Source organism: Mytilus edulis, chromosome 8 (genome assembly GCF_963676685.1).
Source record: "Mytilus edulis chromosome 8, xbMytEdul2.2, whole genome shotgun sequence".
In the NCBI taxonomy this organism is placed as follows: Eukaryota; Metazoa; Mollusca; class Bivalvia; order Mytilida; family Mytilidae; genus Mytilus; species Mytilus edulis.
Window position 1 is genome coordinate 169181 of NC_092351.1, and position 26788 is coordinate 195968.

Here is a 26788-nt window from a genome sequence, read left to right on the forward strand (position 1 = left end):
CCCCCATGAAAGGATGGCAACGCGAACGAAAACCACAAAATAACATAGTAACTACAGAGGAGAATTGTGAAATCGAACAAATGCTAGAATCAGAAGCTAGACAAACTGAGTTAGAAGAAAAGCAACAAATAGAAAGCAATATCTTCCAAATGAATCATATCAGCATCGATTGTGTTGAAGAGGAGAATCCAGATGTTGAAGTTTCAACAAGTGGTATTCAGGAAAATAAGCCTGAATCCTTGGGTTCAATTCTGTCTTTATGTCCCAATGCAATCAACGAATTTCTAGAATCTCTGCGTGCATCAAACGAAACAAAATGGGACCAAGTTATTATATCTGATTTAATTCAGATTCGTGAAAACAGCGATTCACTTAAACAGTTTACTGTGAAGGAACTTATTATTTTAACCAATGTTATCAAATGAATGCTAATAATACAGGACTAGGAAAATTGAAAACATCAGGAAAGAAAAAAGGTAAACTAATTTCATAACTAATGAACCCACCTGTGAACGAAGATCCTCCTACGAAAAAACGAAAAAAGACGGTTCCAAGCTTACAGATATTATCAAGCAGAGTAATTACAAAAAGAACGTATCCAAAGAAAGTTATGAACATAGCATTCTGCAATTTTCTATGGGAGGACCGAGTTCATGAATGGAAGAAAAATGCAAGAGTATATGACAAAGTACCAATATTTGGAGTAGATGTCTCGATAAAATTGATGGAATTTCCAAACATGCATGGGAGAGAGTTTCACATTCAAATCCATCAATTTTGAACTCAGTGTTATTAGATGTATCTGAAGAAGGTAAAATTCTAGACCAAATGTAGGAAAGAATTACGAGAAATTTGTTTACCATCGAAATTGAAGAAGAAATGAAAAGAAATCTGGACGACAAGGAAGCGACTTTTTGTCGAATTATTCGTGAGAGTTTATATGTAGCCGATGATGAACCCGGTATACCAGCAATTGAAAGATGTAAATCAAAGCACTGTAAGCGCTGTAGGCAGTTAACCAAAAAACCCAAGGCAAACATAATTATGAAAACTGTGGCAATGTTGCTTAAGATTTTTTAAAAAAGAACGAACATTAAACATTCATATATCATGTATATTGTACATTTATGTTCATTTAATGAATTAACCATTAAGGCAAATAATTCATATTCAAGGTTTTCAAAAGCAACACAAATATCAAGTATATTTTTTTCATGGTCATGAGTCTGCAGTGGTACAAGTTCGCAATGATTGCAGTTGTTCTAGTTGATAGTTAACGTTGGTATTAGTTGACTGTTTGTAGTTCAAGTTAACTATAGTACAAGCTTGTTTAAGTATGAATGGACTTGCTTCCCTTGAAAAGAAAACTGAGATTGTTTTCTACAGTACAAAAGTTATAAGACCCAAATCAGACAAATGTTTACTACGTACTACAGGGATCAAAGGTGGGGTCTAACTGACCTGCCCATAGTAAATGTAAATGACCCCCACCTTCACCCTTAATCCATGATGTCTAAGTTTTGGAACAAAATGGCAGGTAATTATAAAACAGTTGGTCAAACATTCTTGGGCTTGAAAGATATGTTTTCTTAAAAATGAGCCATATCAAAATGATTTTTTTATAGGACCAGATATAATTCCAAATATAGTTAAGCCAAGGTAAATTCTTTAAACCTTCTTATTTTTTTCCATCAATAAAATTTTATAATTAACAAGAAATAATTGTAATATAATGCTGTTACGTAGTCTCCCAAATAAAGCTCCCATAATTATTCATTCTTATGGTAGCCTGACATTGGGCAAAGTCTAGTACACATTGGTTAAGTCTAGCAAAGTGATATGCATATGTGACGCCTATGAGATTGACCTTGAATGTCATTCAATCTTTAAGAAATGACAAACAGGAATGAATATGGTTTACGGGTTGGTATCTCAATCTTTTACAAGTTCTCAAAACACACACAAGAGGGGTGGGGTGACCCTAGGGACTACCCCTATATTTCATTTGATTTTTTTTCACTGTCCCATACATGAATATATATGGTTTAGGGGTGGGGATCTCAACCGTTATCAAGTTTTTAAACAGGAGGGGATGTTGTGACCCCAGTGACTTCCCCTATATTTCATTTGATTTGTTATATGGTCAAATACATGAATATATATGGTTGAGGGTCTCATCTGTTTCCAATTTATCAAACAGGAGGGGTTAGGTTGACCCTAAGGACTCTCCCTATATTTCATTTGATTAGTTCTTTTGTCCCATACATGAAGATATATGGTTTAATTAAAAGGTGGGAATCTCGACTGTTTACAAGTTCACAAACAGGAGGGGTGGGGTGACCGCAGCGACTCCCCTATATGTCATTTGTTTTAGAGGTGGGGATCTCAACTGTTTCCAAATTCTCAAACAGGAGAGTTGGGGTGACCACAGGGACTCCCCCATATTTAATTTTATTTGTTATAGTCCCATACGGGAGTATATATATATATATATGGTTAAAGGGTGAGGATCTAGACTGATTCCAAGTTCTCAAACAGGAGGGTGTACAGTAACCCTAGGGACTCCCTTTATAATTCATTTAATTTATTGTATTGTCCAATACATTAATATATATGGTTTAGGGGTGGGGATCTTGACCTTTTCAAAGTTCACAAACAGGAGGGGTGGGTGACCCAAGGGACTCCCCCAGTATTTCATTTGATTATTTATATTGTCTCATACATGAATATATATGGTTTAGGGGTGGGGATCTGGACTGTTTACAAGCTCTAAAACAGGAGGGGGTGGTCACCCTAGGGACTTAATTTTCCCCTATATTTCATTTGTTTAGCTATATAGTCCCATACATTAATGTATATGTTTGAAGGATTGGGATCTCAACCGTTTCAAAGTTAACAAACAGGAGGGAGTAGAGTGACCCACAGGACTCCACCTTTATATCATATGATTTGCTTACATTCAGGTATCATATAATCTAGTTGCACTTTTTGTGAAAATAAAGTAAGAAACTTCCATCTATTTTAAATGACCCTACAAAATTGAGAAAAAAAATACCCATTGAAATTGCAGGAAGATGTTTAGACTTTAAAAGCATCTCACATGCATTATCAACATTTATCACTGATAAAGAAAATTTATACTGCCACCAGGAACATATTTATTGTTAGATATACTGTTCCCAGCTGTCACATTCTATTGGATTTTGACATTCAAATTTGTCAAAAAATAATTTTGAGTTTCTGTACAAAATATTTTCTGCTTTTTCTTTCTTTCACATATATCTTTTGGTTTTCAATTCTAGTGTTTATATTTATTTACCATGCATGGATGTATTTTGTCACCTGTATACCATTTTTTTATTTGATCGCCAAATCCGGAATTATTCTTATCCGCTTCCGGAATCGGATCCGATATTGTAATTGGCATCCATTTTGTTTTCAATGTTGTTTTTGTCAGTCAGATACGATTTTACTCGAACTTACAAATTATTTGTCGGCGATTTTCTGTATAAAGCTAGCGGTTGAACAAAATGAACATCGCTGTCATGAATAATAATGATGAAAATAAGTTTTGAGATCGTTTATTTGGAGACTTTGGTAAAAAGGTTTGCAAAGTTATTTATTATTTTCTTTCAAGTGGCATGTCGGGCGTAGCTAGTAACCAAGTCGAAAGTCCGACTGCAAAAGTGGAAGGTCGCGGACCTCGTATCACCGCTAATTTGAACCCCTGTCTACATATTGAAAAGATACGCAAATTTCGTCTTCTAATTTAAAATTGCCGCCAACAGTACGAATTTTAATAGACTACTGACGTAGTTGACTACGTATTGATGACAAACAATATTCCTACGACTTTTGCCATTTGGGAAATCTAAACTACCTGTCTTTAGAAATTTTCGGCGATTAAATATTTCATACATTTGTTCTTTGACATCTTAGCCAAAAGCTCAGGGGATAATAAGCTACATAAGGATTCCTTATGTGCTCTACTTCCTACGTGCAACTTCAAAACTTTTGGATAAATCGACGATCATTTAAGGTTTTTCTGGTCATAATTTTTGTAATCCAGAATTAAAAGTATGAAAAAACTGTTCAATTAGTTATAAATAACATACTATTCAGCTAGATAATAACAATGACACGTATTTCAGCATTTATTGGGTAGAACACAAATCTAGGGTGCTCGCATAAGGCAGCTTAACTGCCTAAAAACGAATGCACCTAATAAACTGGCTAAAACAGGACGTTGACTTTGGAGATTTTCCCCCATACGGTGCTCGGATAAAGGGGTTGTCGCATATACTCTACGAAGGACTTCGAAGCAGCAATGAAGCAGTTGTTCCTTTATGCACTGTCTAAGAAAGGAACATACTGTGTCCGAGCGCCAAATACTCTTTGTTCTGAATCTTTTTTTCAGCACTATGAAAGAAATGGATCCCTGGGGACAGGGTGTGCTTACTAAAGAAGGAGTGGAAAAACATATTTCTGATTTCATAAGCATCACTGCAATGAAGATGAAAAATGATAAGTAGGTACAATTTTCAATTAAATATGTTGTTTTTTTTGGTTCATTTAAAATTGATAAAGGCACAAATTATCCCTGGGTATGAAAAGCATGGGTGCTTACATATATGCTTAACCTCGTCGTATTCTTTGCATTTCTGCCTCGTGTTGCAGGATCGTAGTCAATGAATTTGTGCCTGTCTTGCATTTTTGGTTTCCTTTTACATAAGCGGCCGTCATTTTTCTCTATGCATTCGATTGACACTTTTTATTCAGTTTTTTAGGCTTCAGTTAAATAAAGTATAGATTTTGTCAATTATTGGAGGCTGCCTATTTAAAGCACCTGTCCTGAATTGAGTTGTTGAGTGTTATTTTTTTCTGGATAGAAGGTGATTTGCAGTTATACCACATCCAAAAACTTTAACACCTTACCTCATTTTATTACAGAAATCTGAGACTACACATAGTACATGTACTAAAAGATAGTTCAAAGTCAATACCAACAAATTAAACAAAAGGTTTTATGCGAATTGTATTCATTATCAATTTTACTTGTACACATATAGTCTTAACATTTCACATCCTAAATAATAGGCCAAATAACCGTGACGGTTCTGTAAAGAGAATTATCATACATTTTACATTTATTCATTACTTCTTATTTGACCTTTCTTCCACAGACCATTTTTTATAAGAACTAAAAAAGATGCAGCATATCCGTCTGTTTCAACTGAGAATGACATAAGTGTAGACGACCCTTTAAATTGCTTCTGTAGAACAAATGGTTGGATTCGTTGTATAATTCCAAAGTAAGTTGTTTGTCTTTTTTTTTTTTTTTTTTTTTAACTCAAATGCAACATTGTCCTCTTTTGTTTTAAAGTGTTGACTCACAGTCCATAATAAGGAAACATTGATCGGTTTGATTTTTTAAAAATTCAATGAGATAACTTTTTTTATTGAATAAACCAGAAGCAGCAAATAAAAGTAAATGCAGGATATTACAAGCCCTATTTGTTTTCTTTTCTGAAAATGTAAAACAAAGATGTCTTATTAAATTCAAAATTATTATCTGCCCTTGATTTGATAGGCTAGGATTTTTTATGGAACTGTTAACTAAACTTTATATTTTTTATAGTTTAGTTCTTAAATTTCAAATTTTATGTATCTATGTCGTATATTAAATAAGTCTTGGTAAGATATTGTTAAACCCTAAAAGTATTTTGAAACATGTCCAGAAGAGATTATCTGTAAAAGATCACACCGGCCAGATGTACCCAAATGAGAAAATTTGTGCCAAAATACGCACCTGTTGGAGTACCTCTTAAGATTATCATAAAAGATTATATAAAATAATTTCGCCAAAACATGGAAAAAAATTGCAATGCTTAATGAATAAATTTCAAGAGATTATTGGACCATTTTTATTGAATTTGAAGAGGAAGGCTTTCTATGTTCGATAGTCAAATTAAAAATGTAATACTAGAAACTATAATTCTCTTGCGATGTCATTGTTATCATCATTCTACAATAAAATCTATTTCCATTTCAGAGACCATTTTTTGACACCAAAGCAAGAACAAGACGAAGAAGAAAAGTCAAACCATTCAAGTTCACCAATCTAAATGATCCAGCTAAAGGAGATTTACCCATAAGAACTCAATATTCGTATCGCATAAATGAGACAAAGATCCTTCCTTCAAAACGCTTAGGGTTGAATATTGTTTAGGTTTTGTGTTTTATTCTGAATTTCGAGTATCAATAAAATTTGTACATTTGTGATATTTTATGACATAATGCCTCGTCCTCATTTCAATGCTCGAATGGCTGGTATAGGTGTTTTCATTTATCTTTGATAGTTTAAAAGAATATAAATTTTCTTTTAAAAATTATCAAAATAGGAAGCAAGAATTAAGTCAAAGAGATCGCAAGCAAGCAATATAAGTTCGGTATTTTTTCCATTTTGCAACTACCATATATTGAATATTTAAAAGCGGTATATGAAATTTTTTCTATGTTTGATGATCAAAAAAATAACTTGTAGGTCTTTTCATGCTAATGATTTTTCTATTAAAACTATTGTTTATCTAATGATGATTTTGGCCAATTTTAGTTCAAATGGGGGGGTTTCAAAGGAGTAGATTTTGAAAAATGTCGACGGACGAAAAACGGCGACGGAATCCAAATGATGAGATTGTTTGCTATCACTAGCTCATTGAATACCAAAACTATACTGTGTTTTAGAAAAGCATTGACATACTGTTAAGTACAGCTCTTTATAAGAACCAGGCAGAGTGCCATATACATGTGATACATGGGGGGTTTCAGATTTTATCTATAATTGGCCTAGTAGAAGACATAAATGAATCCTGCTCAAAAAATATTTTTGAGTGGGAAAATATGTGTGGTTGCCATGGTAACGGACACACAATTTTTTGGTTGTTAAGCGTAGTAAAATCTTTCAAAAATCAGCTAAATCACCACATTTCAGAGCCTGATTATGAATAGAACCATGCATGTTTCATTAATTTTCATATGTAACATTGATAGAACATGGTTTAAGCTTCATTTTAGTAAAGATTGCATGTCAACCAAATTTGTAAATTTTTTGAAAAATTTGCTAAAAAATGCATATTTTCAACTTTTCTGAAGTTGGGATTTTTGCGAAATTATCAAATATTCTCTGGTGTTTTTCAGAAAAGTGCAAATGTGTACAGACTAGTTAGCACTGTAGTTATGAAGTTTGGATACTACTTTACCAAATTTAATAGAAAAATGCGTGGGATTTTTTTTAGTTTTATCACCATAGCAACCGATTTTTTCCTTGGAAACGGAGTTTTCATTTGCAGAATATTGCAGTTTAAGAGCTTAAATGTCCTGAATTGTTTTATAACCGATAAGAAAATACATAAAACTAACGCAAACTTTAAATTACTATCGTGAAGTGTTGCTGACTTCAATTGTTACCAAGGAAAGACATATTATCCATAGCAACATCCATTAAAAACCTGCATAAATAGAAATTTATGTAAAAAAATACATAAATAAAGGGTGTTAATTTTCAAATTGGAATATGACTTCCTTCTTTGCTTCACTCACAGTCTTGTCTAAATTTTTTCTTCAAATGGTTCAATAAATTTAATATGTAACGAAACATTGGGGTTGGGGGGCTTGGAAAAAGGGTGGAGGGGTATGTTGATTTTTTAAAATGTTGCATACAAGTAGATACTTGAGAAAAAGAGAATTGCGTTACGTCGTCCGAAGACACATTGGTTTTTGCACTTTAACTTTAGTTTAAGTTAATAGAAATCTATTAAATTTAAACACAAGGTTAATTACCACAAAAGGAAGGTTGGGATTGATTTTGAGAGTTTTGGTCCCAACAGGTTAGGAATTAGGGGCCAAAAAAGGGTTCATTTAGGCATTTTTCGTGGTTTTCACACAATAATTTTAGTACAAGTTGATAGAAATCTATGAAATTCAAACACAAGGTTTATGAACACAAAAGAAAGTTGGGATTGATTTTGGGAGTTTTGGTCCCAACAGTTTAGGAATTAGGGGCCAAAAAGGGGCCAAATTAAGCATTTTTCTTGGTTTTCGCACAATAGCTTTAGTATAAGTAAATAAAAAATCAATGAAATTTAAACACAAGGTTTATGACCACAAAAGGAAGGTTGGGATTGATTTTGGGAGTTGAGGGCTGAACAGTTTAGGAAGTAAGGGCCAAAAAGGGGCCCAAGTAAGCATTATTCTTGGTTTTCGCACCATAACTTATTAGTATAAGTAAATAGAAATCTATGAAATTTAAATACAAGGTTTATTACCATAAAAGGAAGGTTGGGATTGATTTTGAGAGTTTTGGTCCCAACAGTTTAGTAATTAGGGACCCAAAGGGTTAAAATTAAACTTTGTTTGATTTCATCAATCAAAAATTGAATAATTGGGGTTCTTTGATATGCCGAATCTTACTGTAAATGTAAATTTTTGGTCCAGTTTTTAAATTGTTTTACATTAAGGTCCAAAGGGTCCAAAATTAAACTTTTTAGTTTGATTTTAACAAAAAATGAATTCTTGGGGTTCTTTGATATGCTGAATTTAACCATGTATTTAGATTTTGGATATTGGACCATAATAGGTAAATCTCCAATGTTTAAGTTTTTAAGTTTAAGTTCTTAGACTACATTCATTCTGTGTCAGAAAACTATGTTGTGTCAACTATTTAATGGCAATCCAAATTCAGAGCTGTATCAAGCTTGAATGTTGTGTCCATACCTGCCCCAACTGTTCAGGGTTCGAACTCTGTGGTCGTATAAAGCTGCGCCCTGTGGAGCATCTGGTTTAAAGTTAACAGATGATGAACTTCATGGGATTGGAATAGCCGTGCCAACCTGGCTTATGGAAATGCAAGATAGATATGGCACTAACAATTGTAAGACAATTCTTAATTTCTTATGGCACACATCCGTCTGAGGTGTTATTCCACCAGCATAAATCACAAAATTCACCCAGTAACATAATATTAACAAACCAATAATTTGGTCAAAGCATTTCTAAACTGAAACTGAAGTGTGATGGACGGGCGGATAGACGGACAGGCAAATTGAACATATTTTAAGTTGGTGGTGATTTAAAAAATAATAATAGTCAATGGGTGATAGCTAATATCGGAAGTCCAGTATAATGGAATCCTCTTAATATATACATGTAGCTATTAACATATCATTTATAATTGCTTTGTTATACTACTATCCCGCAATTGGAATTCAGGATCTCCGAGATAGACAAATATGATACATCTGCTAAGTTAGAATTGTGCTAATCCCAGTAAAATAATTATGCTATTATCGGCAAAACTATGAAATCAAAATTATCAAGCAATATAATTGTATCAATAATGAATCATTTCTTACTATGCGTCGTTCTACATATATCTCACATTTTTTAAGTTCATGATTCCAATAATCATAATATCTTGTTTTGTGTGTGTGGGTGTGTGTGTTGGTGAGGGGTATTCAGCTGAGGCACACTTCTAATCCTTCTGAAATCCCCCTCCTCTCCTTTAAGAGACCTGTAAATTGAGGTATCATATTTTAGGATAAATCTTCGAAAAAATTGTTTTGCTATTCTCAACGTTTTTTTTTAACCTTTACATGAATTACGCCCTTATTTTCTGTATCTGTCTCTGTAACCTTAACAAAAGACTGCATTAATCCCGAGATTTGGAATGAAACCACTAAGCTGAGAATTTCTGTATAAATACAAGATTAAAAACAGTAATAATTTGAAGACAAATTCCACACATTCAATAAACTGAAACACTAGAACCAGCGCAGTACATACCAATCTTATTTTTCTTTGTAATTATCAATGCTTTTTAATCCCAACAAGTTGTAAACATTCATGAATACAAGACTTTAGTGTCCCCTGTGAAATAAAAGAATAAATTTCCAATGTCCCACTCTTTGTGCACACATTTGATCGATTCAAGGTACAAGGCTGGGCAAAAATTAAAATAAACACTTTTATGATCGTGCCGCAATTTTTTGTTTTGGAGGGGGAAAAGGGGGGGGGTTGTAGTAGCTTTAACCCATGTTTGTCAGTACATTAGTCGTCACATAGTTGGTTTCCATTTTATAATTTTAGTTTGCCTCAACCAAATCTTATGAAATATGTATACACAGAGAGATCAAGTTTGAATTTTGTTGGTGTCACTGTAAGTGTTAACTGTATAATTTGCCTAATATGGCTATAAATTCAATGCTTTCTCGTCCAAACCTGTACCTTTGTCGTAGTTCCTCATCACTAAAATCTTTATTCAATGGATTAAAACCTCTGTAATGCTTTTCTCTCCTAACTCTTGGTAGAAACATATCAATGGCAGCCATTTTTTGATATCTTAATCATATGATTAAGATTTAATACACCTCAAAGAGGTCGATTAAGTTTAACGACAGTGTAAGCATTTTTAACGACGCGTTAAAATTAACGACAAGTTGAACAACACACTAATCATATGATTAATTTTAATCGAATGATTAAGAAATTTTAACGAGTCGTTAGCACTAACGACAAGTTGAACAGCAGACCCCAGGTTAACTAAATAAATTTCTAAAAGTGACCATTTGATCTTAGGACTGAGAACCTTTTTGGATCCCTCTTTTTGTCATACATACAATATAATTTTACATTTTTCGACTTTCATGTAGATTTTTTTTTATCTTTTCTGTTAATTTAAAAAAGAAGATGTGGTATAATTGTTGAGATGGTTACACGCCATTATTCCGACAGCCCATTACATGTAGTCTGACAACCCATTAGTCAGACAACCCATTGGTCCGACAGCCCATTGGTCCGACAGCCTATTGGTCCAACAGCCCATTGGTCCGACAACCCATTAGTCCAACAACCCAATAATAGTAGTCCGACAATCAATTGCTCCGACAGCCCAATACTCCAACAACCCATTAGTCCAACACTTGCAAGTCAAGCATAAGGGTAACAAGATAAAAGAAAATTGTCTGTCTGTATTATTACGTTTAGATATACGATAAAGTAACATGTTTTTTTAAAGAAATAACTCTGTATATAACATAAGGCAGTTCGAATACTTTCTATATACTCAATTAGAAATCTGTATATAGAATAAAACAGAACAGAATATTTCATTTTTCCAAATTAAAGGGTCTATAAAGAGCATATTAACAACCAGTGGTGGTGCGAACTACTGATGATACAATGTACCCCGCCCAAATATTTCGTTGTTAAGTTGTGAATCTGAAAAATCATCACGCAGTATAGCTGACTAATATAAACCCTGAAACCAAATTTCAGAAATCATTGTATTGTAGTCCCTCAGAAAACTTGGCAGTCCTGTGAAAAGTTTTCGGTAAACAGGAAGTGGTTGAGTAATGAATCTGAAAACTTATCACAAGATATAGCCGACTTCAATAAACCTTTTAGAAATCCTTATAATAAAGTTCATGAAAAAAATGCAACGAAAATATTCATGGGCCGGAGGGATGAACTGACGGACAGACTGACAGATGAACGGTTGGAAGGACGGACAAACAAAGGTAAACCAGTATACCCCACTTTTTAAAGCGGCGGTATAATGATTGGATCAACATAAAGACTTTACAACAATAATAATATGATATAATATAAATCAAATCATTATGAAGTAAGCATTCGATTGAAAAATGACGCTCATCCTCAACTCTATATATTAGCTGTACATTACGAGTGTCTGGCATTTTTCAATTCTTAATGTAATGGGTGAGCACCGATTCTTAAGTAATATATGCACTACCTTTCTTAAAATCTACGGAAGCGTATTAGCGCCAAACATTTTTTTAATTTTTTCTTCTAATGTTTGCGTTACAACGCAAACCTTTGCGAAATAACGCAAACCTTTGTTTTAGCTTATTTCTTATTTAAGATTCAAAGGAAACAGTAGTTATTAATAGATTGCAAAGTAAAATCCTTGAACAATTAGATCATATATCATTGACTTCAATAATGAGCAGAATTATATAAGAAAATGTGGTATGAATGCCAATAAGAAAACTCTCTATCTAAGTCACTATTCCTAAAAGTAAACCATCATAGGCCAAAGTACACTGAACAAGAAACTATAAAGGCCCCCAGAAACGATATCCTTGTTACTACTAGTATATATACTATAATGAAAATTGAGTAAATTGAGGTTATACAGAAAAACAAAAATCAACCCTGCTAATATAACTATAACCGAATATAAATATACTTCCAAAGTAAGCTCTCGTTTGAGAACTGTGTAAAGTAGTTTTGCAATAAATATATAGAATGAAGATGTTTTATTAATCAAATCATGTTCTATCTATTCAAATTGCTACCCAAGCATCTTAAAAAGAATACTTTAATATATTGAAATGAAAATTCAATGACTTTCTATCAAAGAATCTTGATCATATTCTGAGATTTAAAAAAATTGTTTCCTTATTAAAAATTCTTTTTAAAGCAGAGAGATAATTCGACTAGGAGTTTCACAATTGTACACGCCATTATTTTGGATCTTTCAATTTAGATATCAGTGAATATCAATAGCGGATTAATAAAGGAATCAAAAGAGTAAACAAATATACAGATCAATGTGCTTGTTTTCGAGATATTAGCCATTGAAATTTTGGCGGGAAAACATTCTCTCTTGACTTTTCATAGCTTTATCATTGATAAGTTTACATTCTCAAAAACTATCAAGGAATAATTTAAATTTTATAAGACTTTTACAGATGGCTTATCATTATACATGTAAAAGATTTATAAAAAGATAAATGGGGGTCAATGCCATTTATTTTTAAGGCATTCAAATGAATAAAACCTGAGGTTTCTGAAAAATCTGACAAAAATCCACCAAAATGACAAGCGAACTACAAAGTACCTTAACTAAGATTTGAAGCTAAAACCAAGTAATAGATTATCAATCTTATATATGAAATTTCTGAAAAAAAATGATTCTATTTATAATCAAGCTCTCCGACCAAACATAATCTTTTCAAGAATCTACATGTATGATATTTTAAAAAAACAAACCTACCCTTCCTTTTTTCTAACCTTCCAACCCCAATACTACATTATACATTACATTTGTTGAGCCTTATGAAAAGAACAGGAAGGACTGCAAGTGAAGCAAAGCATGCAGTCATATTCCAATTGATATTCCGTGTATTTTTCATATTTACTTTAGACGATTTTACTGAAATTGATTGACAAGAAGTTCTGATTAATTCCAGTTGTTTCTTTTGTTTCTATTTATCTAAATAGGCATCTATTAATATTTCATTTAATAATCATACATACAGTGTGTCTTTCTATGATTTAATTTACGCTATTGTGTCAGATAAGGTTGAAGATTGGTACCTTTTAAAAACTTTAAACCCGCTGCATTTGTTTGCAATTGTCCTACAAGAGAATTATGATGTTTTAAAGTTGTTGTCTTTTTTTATGTGGTACATAAATGTTTCTCGTTCCCTTTTTTTTATAAAGATTATATCGTTTGAATGATTTTACACTAGAAACTTTTGGAACCCTTTTTGTAGGTTGATGTTCAATGTTGAAGACCGTCCTTCGATCTATAATTGTTTACTTTTACAAATTGTGATCTGGGAAAATTTGGTTTTTACAGGTATCCCAATGCACGACAAAAATGAACTGTCAGATGACACTGAAAAAATCATTCAAAATTTTATGACAACTGAATTGAAAATGTCAACCTTACCAGAGTTTCATAGGGCTCATCGTTTTGGAAAGGAGTACACCGAAAAACATTCTGACGGGTCAATTAAGTTTATTACTAAACCTATAGTGTGTAGATTTGTGAATTACAAACAGAGAGAACTAGTACGAAAAGCCGCCCGTGAACTTAAAGATACGAAATACGGCATAAACGAACAGTTCCCAAAGGAAATAAACGAGCGCAGGAAGGCTCTGTGGCCCCACTTTCAAGAGGCACGCCGACAAAAGAAAAAGGCCTTCTTTAAGAGAGACCGGCTATTCATTGACGGGAATGAGTTTTTACCGAAAAACAACACACACCGTGTTATGGATACAGACGAAAGACAGACGCGTTCAAGCCATCCACAAAAAGACCAAGGTGCTCGACCAAAAGAATTCAACCAGCCGAAAAATTCACAACCCCGTAGAGGACCCCGAAAAGGCCCGCACTAGGTATACCGTGGAGGATTAAACAGTACCGTTAGAAATGACCAATGTAAACAAACTAGCGACCTTCACTCTTGTTCATTACCTGTAAATAAAGATATTGATGTTCACAATAAAACTATTGAAATCCTTTCATTAAATGTATGTGGTATTAAAACGAAACTTTTGTATCCGGAATTTAAGTCATTATTAGATAAACATGACATTGTATGTTTAACAGAAACGAAACTAGATGATGTAGACGAAATAGATTGTGATAATTTTATTTTTCATTATAAAAACAGAAAGAAGCTAGCAAATCACAAATCTGGTGGTATTGCTTTGGGTTTTAAGAAATATTTAGACAAGTATATTAAATATATTCAGTCAGATTGCCAATTTGTACTTTGGTTTAGTATAGACAAAAAAGTTTTAGATTTACCAAAAGATGCTATTTTTGGAATTATATATATCCCACCGATAAATACTTCATATACATCAGAAGATGCATTTACTGAAATTGAATTTGAATTACAAAATTTTTGTAGTAAAACAAACTATATTACTATGCTTGGTGATTTTAATAGTCGCACGGGAAATTTGTCTGATTTTTATAACATTGATAAAGATAGTTCTTTTGAAAATAATTTCACAGATTATAATGAATTAAGTGATGTTGATGTTTTAGATGAACTTGATATACCAAGGCTTAGAAATAGTATAGATACTGTAGTAAATGGGTATGGAAGAAAATTTATTGATTTCTGTAAAAATAACAGAATGTTTATTCTTAACGGTAGACTGGAAGAAAACAAAACAGGTAGTCCAACTAGTAGAAATTCTAGCGTAATTGACTATGCGTTGAGTTCTACTCATTTTCTATACAACATTTGTAAACTTGAAGTGTTAAATTTTTGTAAACTATTTTCAGATGTACACTCTCCTTTGTCTCTTCAATTGTATACAAATAATGAAATAAATGACAAATTGTTAACAGAAATATTTTGTTGTGGTGACGAAAGAGTTAATAAATGGGAAAATGAAAAATGTAATGAGTATAAGAACAATATAGATAGAAATAAAGTTGATGATATATGTAATAGATTGTCTGCATATGTAAATGATGTAAATAATGTTACTAAATATGATATGAATAACATTGTTACTGATATTTGTGATACTTTAACCGAATCTGCCAAGGCAACATTCGGAACTTCGACATTTAATAAAACTATGTTTAAGTGCTCAAAGAACCAGTTTAGTAAAGACTGGTACAATAAAGATTGTAAAAAAGCGCAACGAGAATTTAGAAAATCTAAGAGGTTATACAAACATTATGGGTCGAACATTTTTAAAGAACGACTTAGACAAAGTGAATTATATTATAAAAAAGTTATGGATGTTAATATTAAGAATCATAATACTGAAATGAGTAAAAAGATGAAGGAATTAAAAACAAAAAATCCAAAAGAATTTTGGAAATTGTTCAATAGAGGTAGAAAAAGAGAGAAAAGCAATATTTCTCTGCAAAACCTATTTGATTTTTTCAAGGACTTAAACAAAAATAAGTTCGAAAATGAGTTTTTGATAGAAAACGATGTAAATTCTGATACAGTAAATGACAATTTGAATTGTCCAATAACCCGGGATGAAATTTTGAAAGCTGTAAAAAAAGCTAAAAATAATAAATCACCGGGTGAAGACCAAGTTATTAATGAATATATTGCTTCTTCTCTTGATTGTATGGTTGATATTTATGTACATTTATTTAATATTGTATTTGATACGGGAATCCTGCCTGAGGCTTGGCTTATTGGAAATGTTATACCTATTTTCAAAAACAAGGGGAGTAAATTAGACGCAAAAAATTATAGGCCGATTACACTTTTGTCATGTCTAGGGAAAGTTTTCACGTCAATTCTTAACGACAGACTTGGGGATTTTGTTGAAAATTATAACATCTTAAATGAAAACCAAGCAGGTTTCCGGCAAGGTTATTCCACAACGGATCATGTTTTTTCATTATATGCTTTATTTGAATTATTACGGGTGAAAAAGAAGAAATTATTTTGTGTATTTGTCGACTTCGAAAAAGCTTTTGATTTTATTCATCGAAACTCATTATTTTTCAAACTGATATTAAACCATGTGAACGGAAAATTTCTAAGAATTATTAAAAATATGTATGATGATGTCAAATCTAGAATTGTTCATAATTCAGAAGTTTCTGATGTCTTTGCTTGTGAAACAGGAGTTAGACAAGGGGAAAACCTTTCTCCTTTACTTTTCTCCTTGTATCTAAACGATTTACAAGAATTTTTAGAAAATTCTAATATTGAAGGAATTCAGTCTGTAACAAAAGATATTGAAAATGAACTTTTTGTATATTTTAAATTTTTTCTGTTATTGTATGCTGATGATACAATACTACTTGCTGAATCTAGCCATGATTTACAATGTATGTTGGACAAATTTTCAGAATATTGTAAACAATGGAAATTGAAAATAAATATAAATAAAACGAAAGTTATGATATTTTCAAAAGGTAGAATACATAGAAATTTGTTATTTAATATAGATGGAAATGAAATTGAGATAGTCAGTAGCTATAAATATCTTGGTATTATTTTTTCTAGAAGTGGGTCATTTCTTTCCACCAGAAAATATCTACGTGACCAGGCGATTAAAGCAATGTATGCTGTTATAAAAAAATCCAGATTAAATAACTTGTCGATCGAGTGCCAACTCGATATGTTTGATAAGGCTATTGTTCCTATACTAACTTATGGGTGTGAGATATGGGGATTTGAAAATTTAGATATTCTTGAGAGAGTTCATTTGCGTTTTTGCAAACATATATTGAGGTTAAAAAATTCAACCCCCAATTTTATGGTCTATGGGGAATTGGGAAGATACCCGATTTCAGTTACCGTCAAGTCACGTATGATTAATTTCTGGTGTCGTTTACAAGAAGGGAAAGAGAGCAAACTATCATGTTTATTATATAAGCTGTTATATGTAAATCTCAATAACTATGGTTATGATAGTAAATGGATATTATATATAAAGAAAATTTTTGATGACTGTGGAATGTCAAATATATGGCAAAGTCACAACCTTTTTGAGAAACGTTGGGTTGTATTGAGTGTTCAGCAAAGATTAAGAGATCAGTTCATTCAAGAATGGTCAACAGAAATGAACAATTCGCCCAAGGGGCTGTGTTATAGATTGTACAAAAATGTTTTTAAATTTGAACACTATTTATCAGTACTACCATTTAATTTATTAATAACCTTATGTAAATTTAGATGTGGGAATAACCGTTTGCCCATTGAGACGGGAAGGTGGCGCAACATCCCAAGATCTGAAAGATTGTGTCACCTTTGCGCCTCAGCTGACATTGGTGATGAATACCATTATATCATGTCATGTAATTATTTCAAAGATGAAAGATGCAAATACTTACCACAATATTGTAATAAAAATATAAATGTTATCAAATTCAAACAAGTATATTCAACCCAAAATATTGTTGAGCTTGAGAAACTTTGTAGATTTATTAAATCTATTTCTGTGAAAGTCTATCCTCCTGGTTAATACAACTATGTGTTTATTTATCATTTGTGTAAATATTTATCATATTAATTTGTATTTCACACATGCTATATCTTATATATGTAATATATATTATTGTAATATCTTCTCTGTAACTATGTATTTGGTTTATGAGAATAAAGATCATTCATTCATTCAGAGTTGTCTCCTTGGCGCTCATACCACATCTTCTAATCTTAAATTTATATAAGCGTGGTAGATTTTTTGTGAATTAAAGATTGATTTTTTAAGCCGAAAAATCTTTTACTGACGATAAATTTGTAGAGTGGTATTACCACAAAACATCAGCAATATGGGCTATGTAGATATTTCAGTTTGCGTGTAAAAAAAAAACAAACGGAAAGAAAAAAAACAAAATCAGAACAAAAACATCATGTATTTGCTCGTAAATAATGTAATGTAAGAAATGTAAGTAAATAAAACAATAAATAAAATACAAAAAGAAACAGTCTCAGTTAAGAAGTATGTAAAAATAACAAAAACAAAAATATCTATAAAATAGAATAGGACAACAAATGTAAAATAGTAATACAGTAAGAAAATCAAAGGAGATGGAATGTAAAAAAATAACAAATGTAAAATAAAATTGGAAGATGAAAAAAATCTAAAATATTATAACAAATGATAAACAAAAAAAAAAAAAAACAAATGCATCTAACACTAGCAAAAAATGGCCGGGGTGCAGTAAAAACCGTTATCAATATGAGATAAACTATAAAAGGAGTTTTTAAATATTACAATAAAATTTGATAACGAATTTTCACTTCTTCAAAAGGTATGCTATACTTCTAAGAGGTTTGAAATCTGTAAACTGAGTTTGGTACAAATGAAAACAATACTGATACAATATTTGAAACATAGTATGCAAAGACTTGAAAATGAAGTAAAATAAAAGTTTTTGAAATTCAAGTTAAACATTTTTCCTGGAAAAAATTGTGAATCCAGGTTGAAATCTATTAGTACGGTTCATTATACAGTATGAGCGTCCTCGGCCAACTATATAAGCCGGTTTTGCATTTTGTGCAACCCGGCCATAAACTGACAAAACGATCAAACTAAATAAAGCTTACACTAACTGGACAAAATGTATATTTCCAATGACTAACTTCCTTCATCAAGCAAAAAATCAAGCAAAATTGCTTATTAATCTTTTTGATATACTGGTATAAATGTCATTCTTTAAATTTATTTATTCAAAACACGGGAATACATTTGTAGTCACCATCATGCACCACTAGCATAGTTGTATTATAAAGACCTATAAAGGTTACCATGAAAAGCGTCATTGAAGTAAGCAGTAGAAAAATACATTTTGTCTCACTAAATCTACTATCAGAAATCAACATCCTACCTAGTAAGTGTAAATTTCATTTTTTATTTGGTATTTTTATGTTACGTGAGAAATACTAAATCTATGTACAAATGTACTTTCTTTGTGTTTGGTTGACATGTGTCTAATAAGAGAGGAATCGTATTTGTACTCTTTTCCACATACAGTACACAGACGTGTTTGTTGTGTATTGTGTTTAATTTGTTCCTGTCTATGCAAATTTCTCTGATGTGTATATTCAGATGTGCATTTTGAACACTTGAAGTTTTTTTCTTGTGTGTTTCCACAGCCTAGTCTGTGTTCCTGGTAACTCCTAAACCAAATAAATGTTTTACAACAATTATCACACTTTAATTGATTACCAAGCTCTTTGTGTAATCTTCTGCAATGAGCGTTTAGCTGTACTTTTGTTTTAAATTTCAAATAACAATACTGACACTCGTGTCTGGTTTCCCCCATTGTTGTTGTTGTTGACTTTATTTCCTCTTATACAGAGATTATGTCATAACATATATACACATTAGAACAAAATACAAAAAAACCAAACATATTTAGTCAGTTCGAAGTATCAAAGGCACATATTTAAGCAATTTTGATTGTCGCTAATGATCATCAGTTTATCGATAAAAGAGTTTGCATGTGCTGTAGACATGCTGGACACAAAGTTTTGAGAATGCAATACTCTCGTCGTCATCAAGCTCGTATATAGTGTCACAGGATAGAATAGTGGCTGTGAATTCTGGAGACGATAGGCTGTCCATATAGACACTAAACTGTATTGGGTTTATGTTTATAATGTCTCTCCACATTTCATTTCTGTAATCGAGAACAAAATCACATGAGCATAGTATATGTTCTAAAACGTTTGTAAACAGTTTCCCGCATTTTTCACATAGGAGTTGTTCAGTTTCAACACGAACAATAGCACACAAGTCGATAATGTACTTTGACGCTACTCTTAGATCTGGATATCTCTTTGCAATTATCCATGCTTTATGTAACTTAATGACTGGATGGATAAGTTTAAAAAAGTTAAAGTCACGGTCGTTTGAAATCCTTTCTAGCCACTTCAATTGTTCAGTCTTGTGAATGTTTTGCGACACTACATTGTTCCAGACAATTTTTGAAGGAAAAGATCCAAGTTCAATAAGATTTACAACATATTGCAAGAGATTGTACTTAATAAATAGTCTATACATATCAGGAATGAAACCAAGCTGATTGTCCACACACGTGTATTTAAATTCTAGCAGTCTGGCCATCATTATCTGCTTTGGTAGATGAGATGAGTTCAGTCTACATAATCTGCCGAAAAATAAAAGTTTGTATTTGTCAATATAACACTCCATGCAGAGCCATCCAAGAAGGCTGGTACACTTGTCTGATCTGGACCTTTTAGGTAGTCCTTGTACTGCTTTACATACGAATCTGTGAGCTCGTTCGAGCAATAGTAATTCAGATTTGGTAAGATTGTTCCACAGTTCGCAACCATAAAGTGCCCTTGTATAAGCTAATTGGTTTACAATTTTCAAACATGTAGATGTATTCAAGATAGCTGGATGGACACCAGAGTTCATAATGGAAATAGTAGTTGCACGTAACATATGACACGCATTTATCGTTTGTTCCATAGAATTAAAGCTACTCTCTAAGAGAATACCGACATGTTTAGTAGATTTGACGATTGGTATTTCTGAACCATATAGAAAGAGTCTATCAATAGTGTTGCTTTGGCACTTTCCATATAGTAATACATGACTCTTACTGGGTGAAAACTTGAAGGCCCACCGCTCACTAAACAACTGGCAAATGTTTATTAGGGTTTGCATTCCTTTGTTTGTAGGAGACATCAGAGCTATATCGTCCGCTTGTACAGAACATGCGACTCTTATGTCATAGAGAATTGTACCGTAACTCGTTTTGTTCAATTCAATAAGTAAGTCGTTGATAAAAGCTAAGTAAAGAACGGCTGATAACACACCTCCTTGACGCACTCCTCGTTGTAGTTGAAACCATCTCGACAGTTTATTATTGAATAAGATTGAACTTTTCATGCCACGATACATTTCATCAATCAGAAGCCAAAATTTTCCACAAACACCGTATTCCTTTAATTTTAGTAGGAGAGCGTCATGCCACAATGAATCAAATGCCTTCATACTGTCCATCAGAACAACAATGACTTTGCTGTTGCGTTCGATATAGTGTCTTATCATCTCCTGCATAGTAAACGATGCATGTGTACTGCATAACAATTTCTGATAAGCCATTTGTGTCGGATGCGGAAAGTTTTGTTGAAGAGGTTCTAAATGAGGTACGAGTATTTTCTCGAAAATCTTCGATATGCAGCTTGTTAGAGATATACCTCGGAAAGAATTTGGGTCAGTTTTGTCTTTATTCCCACCTTTGAACAGTGGAATTATAACACTTGATTTCCAATCAACGGGTATATAACAGTTTTGAATTATCAAATTGAATAAGGCGCACAAATGTTTTTGTAGTTGTTTTCCACCATACTTCACGTGTTCGTATGAAACCTTATCCAAACCAGTAGATTTATTATTCTTTAACTTTTTACAAACATTATAGACTTCGTCATATTCAAACTCCGTTATATTTTCACTAACTGCTTTAAAGCAGTTTCGAATATCAGCAATTGTTTGTTTCATATGTTGTTCTCTTTCAGGATTGAGCAAAGTTCTATCGGTTTTGAATATAGATTCAAAGTGGTCGGCCCAAGCCTCACATATATCATTATCATCTGTATATGTACGTCCATTCACACGAAGTTCACGGCAAATAACTTTTTGTTTTCTTCGACTTTTTAGAACTGACCATACGTATTTCTGGTCTGAGTCTATAGATTCTTCGAGTTTTTGTGCACAGTCTTTCATATAAGCATTATATGCGAGTTCTAATTCCTTCCTGAAATCTCTTTTAGCGTCCTTGTATGCTCTGAAGAAATAGTTGTTTCTATTGTGTATTTTGCCGTTTGCAATCCAATCTGCACGACGCTTTCTCATATGTGCATGATTAATTTTGACAGTGTTCGTCCAATACGGTTTAAGATGTTTGACGAAGCTCTTATGTGGTAATGTATCATGATCGGCAGTCATTATTGCATCGACAATAGTCTTGTAGTATGACTCAATAGTTGCTGCGGTTGCAGGTGATGATGGTGCACAGACACTCCAAAGATTTTGAGAAACGGCAAAGGAATAGTCCGTGATTAAATTAAGTTCAATCGCCTTCGTCCAAGCAACTTTTTCACTTAACTGTGTTAAAAGTGGATTCTGATTTAAATTGTCTGATCTACGGTAACCGTTAAGTTCCATCGTACATATTATAGGTTTATGGTCCGACACGTTGAATATATCTTCATCAGGAATAAAAACTTCGGATATATAACAAATGTTCTCTCTTTGAGTTATTATGTGATCTATAGCAGTTTTTGGACCACCATCGTAAGACTGAAAGGTATGTATAGGACCAATGGCAAAACTTAGTGTGTGAAGTGAGACACTACTAGTCGCCTCTAAATGAGAATTCAGTAAGTTACTCCTTTTGTCATTCACAAATTTATATCGCGGTCCTTCTATCTTGCAATTGAAATCGCCCAATAAGAAGACAGTTCCAAGGTTTGTATAAGCACGGTAGATATCCATTAGATATTCCAATTCATCCACAAACAAATGAAACGGCTGTGTCGTAGCAGGTAAGTATACGGAAATTAGGAAAACACTAGGTTGACCCGGAAACTGTATTTCAATACCACATATTCGATTACTTTCAATATCAAGTTCTACTATGAACGGACACAAATAGTTCGACACTAAAAAAGCAACTCCACCACGAAAGTTACAGTTGTACAATTCAGGATGATACTCATCTACACTTTTCCCGTACGCTCGATAATTCGAATCAACTGTGTTCAAAAAATGAAATTGCGATTTCCGCAGCCAATGTTCAGCTATTGCAATCACGTCAATTTTCAATTCGCTCAAAATATTTGTTAAGTAAGGCGCTGCGGACATAATACCGCGACAGTTCCAGCATGCAACTTTCAAATCCATGATTTTGTATGTGGGTCTTGCGTGATATCCTTTTCTGATCTAAACACAGACCAAGGAAGCCAGTCTTTCATGAAAACTCCCGGTGGCCAAAAAGACGGATCACGAATCTTACATTCATCTTGGGCGTCAATATTCACTTGTGCTGAAGCGGTCCTTCTCGTTTGCTTATCAAAATAACGTAGATGAGTTACTCGAATGTCATTTTGTGATAAATACGTCCTCATTCCGGTTTCAGTAGACGATTTATTAATCCCACCTATATAAAACCGTTTAACTTTACGAATAGAGTTTTTGACAAAACCACTAAAAATTGACGATTGAGTTGGACGACATGTAGATCGTGGGAAGTGTACTGGAATCGATCGATCGCTTTCATCTTGCGACATTTTTGATTCAGCATAAGACGAAGAACGGTTATGTTTTAAACTTTGCTTTGTAATATTAGCAGGCATTTCAATTATCACATCGTTGCTGTCATTTGAGACGTTAACGTTGATCTTGTTGTGTCTTGATTTTTGGTTTACTGAACAAGTAGAATGTATGCCTTCAGGTTCTGTATTGTTTGTGTTGTTTACAGTTCTATGCACATCTGGCGGCGATAGTTCACTAGAGCAGTAAGAAGAGTTCACTGTAGATATATTATCCATTTGGTCCATTTTTGTTGTCAGGATGTCGGCATAACTCTTGCTAGTCTTGTCGAGGCAATTTACTTCCTTTTCTGCTTTGCTCAACCGTTTGCGAATGTCCGTTATGGACTGAGAAAAAGATGTGCTCTTTTCTTGTGTTGATGCTAATGTATCATTTATTTCCTTAACTTTGTCATTAAGCAGGTCAGTTTTAGCTTTTATACTCTGAACACCTAGAAAACGTGTATCACTGATCTGATTGATTCTCGATGATTCAATTTTGACATCGTTTTGAAGCCCCTTATAGTTCTTTGATAGTATCGCTGTGTCGTTCTTGAGTTTTTCAGATTCATGTTTCAGCTGATCCCAATCCTTCGCAGAAGTACTTAGCTTTTTGTCAAGATCAGACGAAGCCTTTTCTAATTTGGAGATAACTGCATTATGTGAGTCACATTGAGAACTCTGTTGCGTAAATCTAATCTTAAACTCGCTAAGCTGATGATTTGAGTTTTCGCACGTGTTTCGCAATGCAGTTATTTGATTTTGAAAGTTCTTGAAACGTTCCTGATTTTTAGAAGTAATATCAAGTAACTCTTTGTTTTCCTTTGTCAGCTTGGATACTGTATTATTAAGGTATTCGATTTCTTGGATATGATCCCCTTTTAAGGAGTTGACCTCTCGTTCTAGCCGAATAACAGTGTCTTTAAGTCCAAGAGAAGTAATAAAAAAATCAGAATGCGATTCATCCTCCGCGACAGATTGTTTTCTTGAATACACGTTCTGAGATTTCACATTCAAAACTAACTTCAAGTCATCGTTATATTCACCCCTCGAAGCCAAGTGTAACAGATAGCAATCGTTTCCGAGTTTACTCTCAATGGGTTCACTAGATGGTTTTCTCGGACCGAGTCTCTTTTTAAGACTAGCGTTCCTGTATGGAAAACATTGTTGGCGCTTGGCAATATTTAGTAACTCATATCGAATCGTTTCAATATCGATATTACGTTCCCTGCATTTGTCTACTAAATTCGAAACAAAAGTATCTCTAGGCAGCGAGGCAAGGGTATCATTCATATAATTGATAATGCATGTCTCGTCAGTTTCCATTTGCGTGCTAGTAGTATTTGAATGATACGGTAGATTGTTTATAAATATACATTGAGATGATGGAAAGTCGGTACTCTCGGATAGGAAGCTTTGGTGGACCAAAAGGTTACTAGGTGGTAATTCAGTCAGTGTATGTGTATCCATTATAGTTTCGTCACCCATTGTGATGATATATGACAATAATTAGAAGATAACGGTAAGTTTTGTTACGTTACACGTAGACCGTACTGTAGAGTCCAAAGTCCAACCTTGATGAATCGTTCCCCCATATGTTGTGTGTTTTCATGGTGAATTCGGGACTCCCTTCTCGTAAAGATTTAATCACAAAAATTGCACGCGACTCCAGTGGTTTGTCCTAAATGTGTGATAGTAATATGTGATTTCAGCCTGGTCTTTGTGGAAAAAGATTTGCCACAAGTATCACAATCAAACCGTTGCCTGTTCATTATGGGTGTATCTAAAATAAATATTAACTACTTAATCTTAAAAAATTAATCGGAATTGACAATCAGCATCATGGTAGAATGATTAAGTTATTGCAAAGACGGTTGTTTGGTAAAACGAGGTGGACATCCACAAATAATTTAACCTATGTTTCGCCCTTTAAGGTGGTATGGGAGTCTAAAATAAAAATGATAGAATTTGTTCATACTTTGCTAAAACGTAGTATCTATTGATATATGTTGAAAAATATAATAAAAATGATAGGTCACCGTGCATTTTCTCAAGCTACAGGATGTAACAAAATGACACATTTTGTATGGATTATACAGGAAAAAACACCATTTTGGGATTAGAAACTAAACAAAATGATAGAATTGTTAAAAACTTAAGAAAAAGATAGCTTTCAGACAATGATTTCAGAATTTCAAAAGAAAAATAAGGTCACCGTACGTTTTCCACGCTAAAATACAAAATAGGAAAATTCCAGGTAGATTCCTTCAGAAAGTGCACTGTTTTAGAGTTACCTCCCCTTAAATTGCCAATTTAAAAAAAAATTTAAAAACAACCAAAATAATCAACAATTGCAAAAATATTAATATCTATAAGTTATAGTCTTATAAATTGGTTCTTTAAAATGAAAATTCATATTAAATATCTGCATTCCTGCATCAAATTTTGCTGACTTGATAGAAAGTCTGGACCTTTGGTTCTCTGTTTTTTACGATCCAAGATGGAGGAAGACACCCATACCACCTTAAAATCGTTTTGAGTTACTCTTAAATTTCCTAGCTGTTTGTTCCCTTTTTTAATAAATGTCGGGCGGATATTGAGACTATCCTCGGCACACTAGACCACGATCGCACAACGCTCACGGCGATCTAAAATAAATTCAAATCGTGTTGAGGTCGTGGTATAAGTGGCATAAAATGTCACGGAAAATTCGTTATTTTCATGGTTTTTTTTCTGCTACAACGTCCTCATTACGCTTTTATACAACGATCCTGCTACGATTATACCACGTTCTCTTCTCACCACTTTTATTCTGCGCATAAGTTCTTGTGGACAGGCCCCCCCTTTTTTCAACCAAAATCCGGTATTTTTTTCGTTTTGTATTGATTTCAATAATTTTATCGTTTTTCTGTTTCATTGGATCAAAACATACTAGTAGAAGTAGTAGTAATATATATAGTGGTAGAGACAGAGGTCCTCGGGCGTTATCCTGATCCAGTTAAAATGTTGGACCGACCAATCCAACCTGAATCACAACATATTTCTGGTCAATGTAGATCAAATAACGATGTTTTAATGAAAGATAGTGGAAATGACACAATGAAATGTGTCATTCATGGTTGGGCCCGTTGGAAAAAAGAGACATGAGGTCCAAAATACATACATACAAAACCTAGAGAGCTTTT

General features: G+C 33.2%; 1 protein-coding gene and 1 long non-coding RNA gene across 2 annotated transcripts; one reads left to right on the top strand and one right to left on the bottom strand.

Annotated features, from left to right (window-relative positions):
- The first annotated feature begins 4213 nt into the window (after positions 1-4213).
- On the top strand, positions 4214-6273 carry LOC139486854 (uncharacterized). Its single transcript, XR_011655655.1, has 3 exons — positions 4214-4528; positions 5184-5312; positions 6053-6273. It is a non-coding gene; the product is annotated as an uncharacterized lncRNA (long non-coding RNA).
- A 16913-nt stretch (positions 6274-23186) lies between these two features.
- LOC139486664 (putative leucine-rich repeat-containing protein DDB_G0290503) lies at positions 23187-25091 on the bottom strand. Its single transcript, XM_071271587.1, has one exon. It carries the CDS (start codon positions 25089-25091, stop codon positions 23187-23189), a length of 1905 nt encoding a protein of 634 aa, XP_071127688.1.
- Positions 25092-26788: the final 1697 nt, after the last annotated feature.